An 11,422-nucleotide genomic window follows, 5' to 3' on the forward strand; every position below is an offset into this window, starting at 1 on the left:
TCCAAAGGAATCATAAGGTTGAGAACCAGTGAGCTAAACCACTCGCCTACTATCCTTCCCTGCTCATAATGAACTCGCTGAGGTTTCTGGTTGGTGCTGCTCCGTCAGTGCTCACACCCACCTGAGCCCAGCTTTTCTCCACATGTATCTGTGTTTGTCCTTTCCTCATTCCCTCACTGCTGCTGGGTAGAGGCTCACGCCTCCCACACTGGCTAAACTAACAGCGAGTGTGCAGAGACCACAGACCACCCTGCCATTGCCAGGGGGACATGAAATGGTCTGATTCCGATGGAACCCACTAAACACGCCACACCCATATAGCCCAGCATCTATCACACATCCCAAATAAGTGAGGCCATGCTCATGCAGAAACTCATTCAGAGGTTTAGAACAGCTGCATCTCAGGCAGTCAAACCGGAACATGTCAGATGTCCTTTGATGGTGAGTTAATGAACGTAGTGGAATACTACTCAGGCGTAAAAAGAAATTAACTCATGCATGCAACAACCTGAGAACTGTGCTGAATGAAAAAAAGTCAACCCCAAAGCGATGTGCTGTTCTACTTCTGAACATTCTTAGAATCACAACATTACAGAAGGAAGAACAGAAAAGCAGGTGCCAGGGGTAAGGATGGAGTTGATGAAGAAGTGGGTAGGGTCCATAAAAGGGCAACATAAAGGATCCTCGTGGGGACAGAGAGGCTGTGCTGCTTGATTGTGTCACAGTTAATATCCCGGTTATGACACTGCATCCCTGTCGTGTTAGATGCTACACTGGGGGAGACAGAATAAAAGACACACAGGATCTCTGCTGTTTTTATACCTAGTATCACTTTAGTTTGTGTTCTGTACCAACAGCATGATATCACTGGGTAAGATCAAAGAAAAGAGCTCTATGTTGGCTCATAGTTCTACAGCAATGTTTAGAGGCCACATGTCGTGAGGACTTCAGGCAGGCAGTGGAGAGAAGTGCCGGGTCTCATATGGTAAGAGATACCTAGCTTGACAGCCATCTTAGGATGAGAAACTATTAAACATATTTTTACCTGTTAGATGGTAGATGGTGTGAAGGCTCAAATGAAATAAAATAGCTCTTTATAAAGTTTAAAATATTATTTAAGGTTAGTTCTTAGCATTATTAATTTTTTTCATTTTGTTTTTCTGAGGCAGGGTTTCTCTGCGTAGCCTTTGCCTGTCCTAAAACTTGCTCTGTAGACCAGGCTGTCCTCAAACTCAGAGATCCGCCTGCCTCTGCCTCCAAGATGCTTGGATTAAAGGTATGTGCCACCATTGGCATCATTAAATAGTAATAACTGGTGAAAGAAATATGTATATTTTAGACAATAGTCTAAACCCTCAAAGCTTGAAAACCTCTCAAATATTCTACTTTCTTTTCTCTGTTTTTGAGACAAGGTCTCTCTATGTGGCTTTGGCTAGTCTGGGACTCAGTATGTAGACCAGTATGGAGACCTGTCTGCCTCTGCTCCTGAGTGTTGGAATTCCAGGCATACACCACCACACCAGGCCTAACTAAGTGTTCTGGGTGCTAAGTTTGTTCCCTAGTTTTGGAACCAGTGCCAGGCTTACTAATTCTACAAAGAGCAATGGTGACCCCTAGAGGAGAGCAATTGTAACTTCCATAGCAGAATGGAAGAAAATCCAAATCAATTTTGAGTAGGCCTGAACAGAGTTCATTTCCAGACTTCTCCTCTTGCACACCCCCATGTGGGCATACAAGAGTAACTGCTTGGCAGTGTGTCCTTTCACAAGTCACATAAAACAACAAAAAACAATAAGCTCCCGTATATCCTTCCCTAAAACAAACGGAGTAAGTAAACACTTTGATAGAGGAAAACATGCAGTTTGGGTACTTATAACTTCTGGCTTGTAAATCAGTCTTTAAAATGCAAAATGAGGGCTGGAGAGATGGCTCAGCAGTTAAGAGCACTGACTGCTCTTCCAGAGGTCCTGAGTTCAATTCCCAGCAACCACATGGTAGCTCACAACCATCCGTAATGAGATCTGATACCCATTACAGCCATCTGAAGACAGCTTCAATGTATTCAGATACATAGAATATATAAATAGATAAATCTTTAAAGTGCAAAGTGGAATAAAACTTTAAGCAATCATTGATGAATGGAAATTGTTATTTTGATTTCAGAAAGAGAATGATGGCAACTACCTACTTTTTAAAGGTTTATTCATTTTTATTTTATGTATATTTTGCTTGCATGTATGTCTGTATATAAAGTATCTGAGGAGGCCAGAAGAGGGCACTGAATCTCCTGGAAGACATGGTCATGAGGCACCATGTAGCTGCTGGACATTGAACTCTGGTCTTCTGGAAGACCAGCCAGTTTCCTAGCAGCTAAGCTATGGGTCCAGTTCCCACAATACTTTGAACACACAAGCTTTTAAGTGATGATTTTGATGAACTTGGTGATACAGTTATTCAATATCATAGACTAGCTGGGACATACAGCCATGATTTGAAAGTGAACTACAGTACTTACAAATAAAATATATGCTATACTTGGGTCTTCGGAGCTCCTGGATCAGAGAATCCACATTCTCCTAGAAAGCGAAGAATAACGAAGCATGAGCAGAGGCACTGAGTGAAAGGAATAAGGAGGGGTTGGCAAGATGGCTCAGCAGAGAAGGGCATCCACTGCCATGTGTGATGACCTGAGCCGAGTCCCCATCAAGCACCCGGTGGGAGGAGAGAACCGGCTCCTGCAAACTGGCCTGAAACCTCCATAAATGTAACCTTAAAAATCAGTAAGTACTGTGCCTGATTTACTCGGAGTCTAACAGTGTGCTGAGGTCAAGACTGTACATACACTGAGTAATGAAATAAAATTCAAATAAAAAATCATAAATCAGAATCTTGTACACAATTTCATACATTTAAGTATGCTAAATATAAGTTGTCTGTATTACCTTGGTTAAATTAATGTAAGACTAAAGGACACATGCTGAAATATAACAGAAGATTGCTACTAACTGCAAATCTGCCTCAAGCTGCTTATCAATAAATTGAACTCATCTGATCCAATTTCTTACTTAGAACACTAAAGAATGTGCAGTTCTTTAAGAACAAGGGAGAGTATAGTTAAGTATGTTTACATTGGCTTTTAACTTATTGATGTCTAAGAGTTCACAACTACAGTGTTTGTGAAGAATGTGTATCAGCCTGAGACCCCATCTATAGTTACATTATTTTAAAATAAATAATAAAGAATAGAAGCAAAAAAAATCAATCCATTGAAAATCTAATTTTAATTATGTGAGTCTCTCTCTCTCTCTGTATGTGTGTGTGTGTGTGTGTGTGTGTGTGTGTGTGTGTCTGTCTGTCTGTCTGTCTGTGCATGCACACACACAGTTGCCAGGGGAGGACAGAGGCATCAGACTCCACTTGGGCTCAAGTTACAGGTGGTTGTGAGCTGCCGAACACAAGGTGCTGGGAATCAAACCTGAGTCCTCTGTGAGAGTCGTACACAGCCTTAACTAATGAGACATCTCTTCTGCACAGTTCTTTTTATACAGTCAAAACATGAGAATTCTAACCACAGACCATTCTAATGAACAGTTGATCTGTTTTTTGATACCAGAATACATGGTTAAATTTCTAATTAAATCAGGTCTTAAAAGTAAAATCTGGGGGTTGGGGATTTAGCTCAGTGGTAGAGCGCTTGCGTAGGAAGCGCAAGGCCCTGGGTTCGGTCCCCAGTTCCGAAAAAAAAAAAAAAGAACCAAAAAAAAAAAAAAGTAAAATCTGTGGGGACAAAAAAGTTCTACTGTTCGATGGTGTCCCTGTTAAAATATTTTAAACCAAACACTTCAAAATTTGTTTAAATCATACCATTAATGTTAAAAATAGTTTTCAGAACTGCACACTGCAACTGAGGGTGGTGCTGTGCACAAATCCCAGCCCTCACAAGGCAGAAACCAGGGGATGTGTGTTTAACGTCAGCCTGGATGACACAGCCAGACCCTGTCTGACAGCAAGCAAGCAAACGAACAGGAATTACCATGCCTACTCAATGGAGGGAAAGTCATTATGTTATCATTTAGATAAACTACTGAAAAATTATCTCTCTAAGCATGCATATTGTTATTAAGACATGTATTTATTTGCATGTGTAACCATGTATGTGTGTGTGTGGATGTGCATGTACTGGGAGGCCAGAAAAGGGTGTTGGTGTCCTTTTCTATCACTTCCTGCCTATTCATTTGAGGCAGAGACTCTCCCTGAGCCTAGGGCTTCCATTTCTTGGGGAGGCTGAAAGCCAGCAAGTCCCAGAGACCTGATCTCCACTCCCCTTGGGCCTGGGGTCAAAGGAATATGGGGATGCCCCGCTAGATATGTGGTGTTGGGATCTAAACTTTGGTTCTCATAACTGTGCAGCAAGGGACCCTGACTGCTGAGCCCCCTTTCGCTGTGGTTTGAGGTAGAATCTCATGTGGACTAAGTGGGTCCCAAACGTTTTTAACAAACTGGTTTTTTTGTTTTTTTTTTTTTTTTTTTTTTTTTGGTTCTTTTTTTCGAAGCTGGGGACCGAACCCAGGGCCTTGCGCTTCCTAGGTAAGCGCTCTACCACTGAGCTAAATCCCCAGCCCCTTAACAAACTGTTTTTAACAAACTGGTTTTTTTTTTTTTTTTTTTTTTGGTTCTTTTTTTTCAGAGCTGGGGACCGAACCCAGGGCCTTGCGCTTCCTAGGTAAGCGCTCTACCATAACAAACTGTTTTTAACAATTAATCTAAGCCTAACACTATTTCTTTATAAGGCCATGTAAAAGGTCAAAAATAGGATAATGAACTAAGTCATCTCTAAGATTCCTCTTGACCAAGATTTCATGTCTGGAAGCTACAAATGTGACAGACCCCACATTAATTTATCAACTATTTCTTAAGTGTCTTTTCTGTAGCATGCGCTGTGGAAACCAGTGGGATGGATAACCGGATACCGTTTCTGCTATCATGGAGCTTACTGCGGTAGGTGGGCTGGGTGTCAATCACAAAACCCACACAACTTAGTCAAGTCAGTATCACATGCCTAGAACTCAGGAGGCAAAGGTGGGGGTGGTAGGGAGCTATGGCAAAATCGCAGCCACCCAGGACTACAGAGTGAAACCCTATGGAAGAACAAACACCTTCAACTGTGACCAGTGAGAGAGAGGAAGGTGGTGCTGTTAGAAGAGAGATGGATGGCTGAATGTCCAGGGAAGGTTTGCTTGAGGAAGTAAAGAAGTTTCAGGGAGAGGAAGGAGTCCATACAAAGCCCAAGTGACATGGTGAAACATGAGAATGTAAATGGACTGAAGGCCAGTGTAGCCAAGGTGCAGAGGGACAGAGAGGCTCAGAAAGTGATCGGAACTAGACCATGCTGGACTCTGCAGTCAAATGGGCAGTCATTCAGTGATTTCAAGCAGCGTGACAAAATCAGGTTTGCATTTGGCAGAGTGCACAATGCACACGCATGATAAGGGCACACTGGAGCTGATGAACACAAACGTGGGACAAGAGAAAAACAAAGCCAGGCACGTACAACACTAGCACTTGGTGGCAGAGGCAGGATTGCCACAAATCTGAGGCCAGCCTGAATTTTAGCATGAGTTCCAGGTCAGCTAGGCCTGTTTCAAAACAAAAACAAAAATGTAGAATATTTTTAAAAAAGTAAGAAGTAGGAAAGGGGTTTTGTTTGTTCGTTTGTTTAAAACAAACAAAGGTGTCAGAGAGATGAGATGGCTCAGTGCGTTAAGTCTGACTACATGAGTTTGAATCCTGGGACTCAGAAGGTAGGAGAGAACCAAGTCCTGCAAGGTGTTCTCTATCTGCCACATGCGGCCTTTGGTGCACCCTGCCCCAACCCCAACTATATAGTTTTAGTGTAAAGAAGGCACTGAAGCCGGATTCGCAAGGTGATGTACAAAAGCTAAAAAATGGCGTATGACTTTTTAGAGGAAGTGAACAGGTAAAGGACAGGAATGAATATGTAGGAGAATGATGATAAAAAGGCACAACTGGCTCTAATGCAGGGCTAGAATTGGAGCACAGGGAGGTTAAATATGCAAAGAAAGACCAAACTGGCCAACAGACGGCCTTTCCACGATAGGCCACTGGGTTCAGCTGCGGGAGTCAGACTGAGCCACTGTAGCAATCTCTGAGGAACCTCTCACTGTTTTTATGATAAAAGCAGATTTGTTCCTGAGGACAGATGGAAATAAAGTGAGAAAGGTCCGAGATAGTTAAGAGCTGTGGGAAAGTGATGTGACGGTGGTGTTCAGCTCTAGGTACAGAGGTCAAGCCAGCACTAAAGTGATCTAGGTTCCCAGAGTTAGTGGCTTTGGGAATAGCTATTAATCTAAAAGATATCTAGAAGGAAAACTTGGCCGTGAAGGGTGAACTGAGGCATGGAAAGGAGAGAAAGAAAGGTCACAACTCTGACAAAACGGGGTAATTATGATGCCACAAATGATGGTAACACACATTTATTTTGCCTTCTAACGCTTTCGGATCATACTCTGCATTGGCCTGTGGAGGTGGCAGCTGATTTGTGTAGTACCTTTGTAGGTCGAAGGAAACAAATTGCTTTTAGGTGTTTCATGATCTCTCGATTTTGAGAATCAATTCGTTCGAAGAGGTATACTTCCTTCTGAAGAATCTCTGACTGTGTGTAGACCATGCTCACTATACCAGTCTGTAAAGCAAAAGAACGAACTAAGATTATACCAGTCCGGACTAATAAAAGCACGCATCAATAGCTAAGCCTTTTGTCATTAATACTTGACTAGGTAATTTAAATTCTAATATACAGAATAATATTTACTAAATATCCAAAACCGGCTGCAATGTGTCAGAATGGAAACCTACTGCTCACTCTAAACAGACAACTCAGAAACTTCTAAAGAGGATTTCCCCCATTCCTTTACAGATTTTTTTTAAAGTTGTGGCCAACAAATAACCTGTCATTTCAGCTTGAGCCCTAACAATATACTTTTTAAAACAACGTTGAGTTAAATGTCAGGGTCAACAACTACTTGGCAGACACTGTGGTATAAGAAATCTCTTGGCACCGGTTAGAGCCGGTTAGACTGCACACCCACTGGGAAAGCTTTATACAACTTTTCCAGTGCCAGACAGAACTGACCATTGTCATTAGTGAGAGACTAAGTCCTACAGTGGAACGGAACCAGCAATTCTAAGGAAGGGAGAGCTTCCTTTATAAATATTGAGCAAAAGCGAACTCACCGTCTCTTTATCCATGAGAAGTACCTTCATGCCGGGTCCGCTGTCTTCTATCATTTTGGAAATATACTGCTTCACAGCAAAGACCACGTTCATGGTGGCGAATTGACAGGTGCCCCACACCCTCCCCACCCACTTTCCTGGCTGAATTAACCTCAGGCCTGTTGGGTCTCAGCTGCTTCCGGTCGGCAAAGCCTCGGTTTCCGGGAGTCCGGGTAGCTTCGATACTGGGAATTGTAGTTCCTCTGTGGAGTTGCGAAACCAGACTCAGCCGCTAAGCGCCGGTGCATTTCCCGACGCACCTCAGTTAGGGAGTGGAAGGTAACCAGTTCCCTCGGACAAGCCTGTGCTGGCTTCTAGTCCTTCGTAGGGAGCGCTTGGCGCGCCGCGGGAGACAGCTGTCTCGGACAGAGGAACCATCGAGCGTGGCTATGTTTACTGTCTGCTGAGCATCTTTTCTGGAGACCCGCATAAGAGCCCACGCATGTCATCGTAGCACTGGGCAGGCTGGGGCAGCGGGGTCCTAGGTTCCAGACAAGTCTACTGCATAGCAAGTTCTCTGACAGCCCAGGCTAGGTTACAGCGGGAGACCCCGTTTTCGAAAGTATCCAAACAAAGTAGCATCATGGGACAGCATTAGTAGGTAGTGGAACGAAACTCAGCTGGGTTTCCTAAAGAGAAAAGTGGAGCATCGCATGGTTGTTGAATGAAAGAACAAAGAGAACGCTGTTTAGGGATGTTGTACAAGAGACCTTACAGACTCCAGGAAGGCACGGAGCTTCCACCGGCCCCCTACTCAGGACCACGGGGACTGCGAACCCACGATGCCAGAGTACTGAATTTCGCGGGCTTGCAGGGACATCAGGTTTCCAGGGCCCCTGAAATAGGATAGGGCAGTTAATTCATGGGGGCTGAAGCAACTGGCTAGCGAATGCAAAGGGAAACACATTTTCATCTAAGAAGCAATGGGCGATTAATAATAAAATAGATCTTTAAGCATCAGTTTTCAGAAAACTCAACAGATCACACAGGTCTATTACCACACTTCTGAACAAGGCGTTTTGGTCCTCACCTTACAGTGGCGATCTGTAAAACCAGGAAGACAAATAACCGCAACAAATCATTGACTATTAATGCGTCAAACATTGCCACCAAAATAATGACGTGAGATATGAAACTGCAAAGGAGTACCAGAGGGGAGAAAGAAATTTTTAGAGAGTGGGGCCCAGATGGGCAAAGTATTGGAATACAAGGGAATGAATAGACGGAGCACAAAACAGAAGGACTATTTACTAGAGGAAGGGAACCAGGGAACTTTGGGAAACCTGGGGTGAGGGAGAGAGGGGCTGGAGGCGGGAAGAAGGGGAACAAATTAAAATGAGATATAACCGTAATGTGTATAAATGCCGTAATGAAACTCAGTATAAATGCTAATTTAAAATTAATTTAAAATCAACACAGCACCACTAAATACTAATTCTTTCAACATACTGTAAGAAATATTCGATTAAATAAAACAAAAGAACTTAACTGGGTTATGCAAATTATATGAAGTTTCCAAATCTTTTGAGAAAGACCAGAAGTCACTTGAAATACAGATATTTGTCACTTCTAAAATTGCGAAAATGTGTTCTTTTCAGTTTTCCAGTCAAGTAAATAAAACTTCCCACTGGGTGGGTATATTACTTTCTTTCTTCTTCCTTTTTGTTTGAAAAAGGTTTTGCTATGTAACACAGGCTGACTTTGAACTTGTGATCTTACTGCCTCAGTGTCTCATGTGCTGGGGTGACTAGTGTGCACATATATTATGACAGAAGCCTTAAAGCTCTATATTCAACGAGTCAGTGGTGTACTAACTACACACAATGAGATCTAATGTTATATATACTTCTGACTTATCAATAAAAAGTTCATATAGGAAACATTGAATCAACAAAGAAAATAAAATTTACCCATAAATCTAACAAGTTACTGGTATATGGAAATTCACCATCTCCCGTTTCACTGGGACTCATTTTCTTTACCTGGACTGCAATATAGTATGTCATATTTTTTCAACTTTCTATATTTAAAAAGAACAAGCCAACGGTGGTGGCACATGACTTTAATTCCAGCACTCAGGAGGCAGAGGCAGACAGATCTCTTGAGTTGGAGGCTAGCCCAGTCTACAGAGTGAGTTCTAGGACAGCTAGGGCTCTGTTACAGAGAGAAACAAAACGAACAAGGGACGTGGAGTAGGAAACTGATTGTCCTTGAAATGGTGCCTTGTCAGATTACAGCTGTAAGAGATGAGTGGAAAGAGTCCTTTTAGTTATTTACATTCAGACAGCTATGACGTTTTGAAGGAGAGGAGAATACCTACTTTGACAAAGTTCACTAATTCCATTCCCCATGAAATTCCATGGAGGCCAGTGACAGTGTTACTCTATACGCTGAATGAAAGCAACTGTAGCCATAAGCATTTTGAAAAAATTGTTACCTATGTAATAGGCCCTGTGATGGCCCTGACATTGGACAACATCCATCCTTCCTGAAGAAAACTACACAAGTTATTTTAAATGTTTCAATAGTAAGAACTTCTTCTATATCCCTTATTTCTAAAAGTAAGACTGAAATGCTTTGTGACTCATCCAGAATAAACCCAACAAGAGAAAGCATATTTGGAAGCCAATATGAAGCACCTTATTTTTTATTATGTAAATAAACTATAAATATTTTAACAACAAAGACATTACATTTAGAAGTAAACCATGGCCTTCTTCATATATGAGTGACTTTGTGAACTATAAAAAACTCCAGATATAGTTACTTGAAACATTTATTTTTGTGTTACACATAGAGATGTATGCATTTAGTCCCAGCACTTGGAAGGCAGAGACAGGTGGATCTCTGAGTTCGAAGCCTTGTCTATAGAGCAAGTTCTAGGCCAGCCAGACTCAGTTTTGGGAAAAAAATATTTTTAGTGGTTTCCAAAAACTGTTGCTTTAATTATATGAATCAGGAAGTTAAAATGTGATATTTATGTCTGAACATTTTATTTAGACTTGTTCTTAGCCATATAAATAGTGATAATTATCAAAATAATTTCATGTACTTTAGCTTTTTCCCAAAGTGTATACTATTTGGACATTTAAATCCCTATTTTTTATTTAAATCATGGCTTTTCTCTCCACAGGACTTCAAGGCTTCAATATAAACAAAGGCTGTGTAGATAGTTCCATACAGTATAATATAATTATAACAATATGAAAATTCTTAGGTACATTTACTTATTAATTCTCAAATTTACAACCCTTGTTGCTTCATGTAAGTACATTTTCCTTGAGCCTTGGATAAGAAGGAAATAAAGATGAAATTTGGTGGAACTGAAGTTGCTTGGATTTCTGTATTAGTCAGGACTCTTTAGAGCAACAGAACTTAAAGAGTGAATCTCTCTCCATATATATATGAATATATATATATAGGAGCCTATGTAAGGACACGGAAGAAGGAAGCTTTTGCTCTTTGCCTGCTAGCCCTCACCTTGCTAGCAAAGCTAGAACTCTGAACACACACACACACACACACACACACACACACACACACACACACACACACACACACACGGAGAGTTATTAGGATGGTTTTCAGGCTGTGGTCCAGGTAGTCCAACTATGACAGTCTATATCAACAAAAGGACCAAGAATCCAAAGTTGTAATAGTGTTCAATCCACAAGGCTCATGTCTCAGCTGGTCATTAGTGCACGCCAGTGCACGGGCACCAATCCCCATGAAGGAATGGACTCAGGAGTGAGTGCAAAGAGAGACGCTTCCTTCTTTCATGCCCTTTATATAGGCTGCCAACAGGTTGGCCCAGACTAGAGGTGGGCTTTCCCACCTCAACAATCCGGATTAGAAGCGGATCTTCCCATTCAAATGATTAAGAAAAAATGACTCACAGGTGTGCCCAGTCACTGGGTTTTAGTTCATTCCAGATGTAGTCAGCTTGACAATAAAGACCAGCCATCACAGCAGCCAGAATATGTGTTTTTTTTTTAAATGAAGGCAAAGTTTAGGAAATGTTTGCTTTAAATTATCACAAAATCTTGGTGTCTGATCAAACAAACCAAATCAAGCCAAACAATCCATAAACTTTTTGTAACTGTCGGTGATTCAATATTTAACTTCATAG

General features: G+C 41.7%; 1 protein-coding gene across 2 annotated transcripts in view; it reads right to left on the reverse strand.

The window, feature by feature from the left end:
* Vps45 (vacuolar protein sorting 45 homolog) overlaps window positions 1-7,424 on the reverse strand; it is a 59,984-nt gene extending 52,560 nt beyond the window's left edge. Inside the window, 3 exon segments of one of the 2 annotated variants that reach the window (NM_172072.2) lie at window positions 2,516-2,576; window positions 6,569-6,703; window positions 7,255-7,398. In NM_172072.2, coding sequence (NP_742069.1) covers window positions 2,516-2,576; window positions 6,569-6,703; window positions 7,255-7,347 — 289 coding nt within the window. In that variant the 5' untranslated portion in view covers window positions 7,348-7,398. 2 annotated transcript variants of the gene reach the window in all.
* Window positions 7,425-11,422: the final 3,998 nt, after the last annotated feature.

Source organism: Rattus norvegicus, chromosome 2, assembly GCF_021556685.1.
Source record: "Rattus norvegicus strain SHRSP/BbbUtx chromosome 2, alternate assembly SHRSP_T2T, whole genome shotgun sequence".
NCBI classification, from domain to species: domain Eukaryota; kingdom Metazoa; phylum Chordata; class Mammalia; order Rodentia; family Muridae; genus Rattus; species Rattus norvegicus.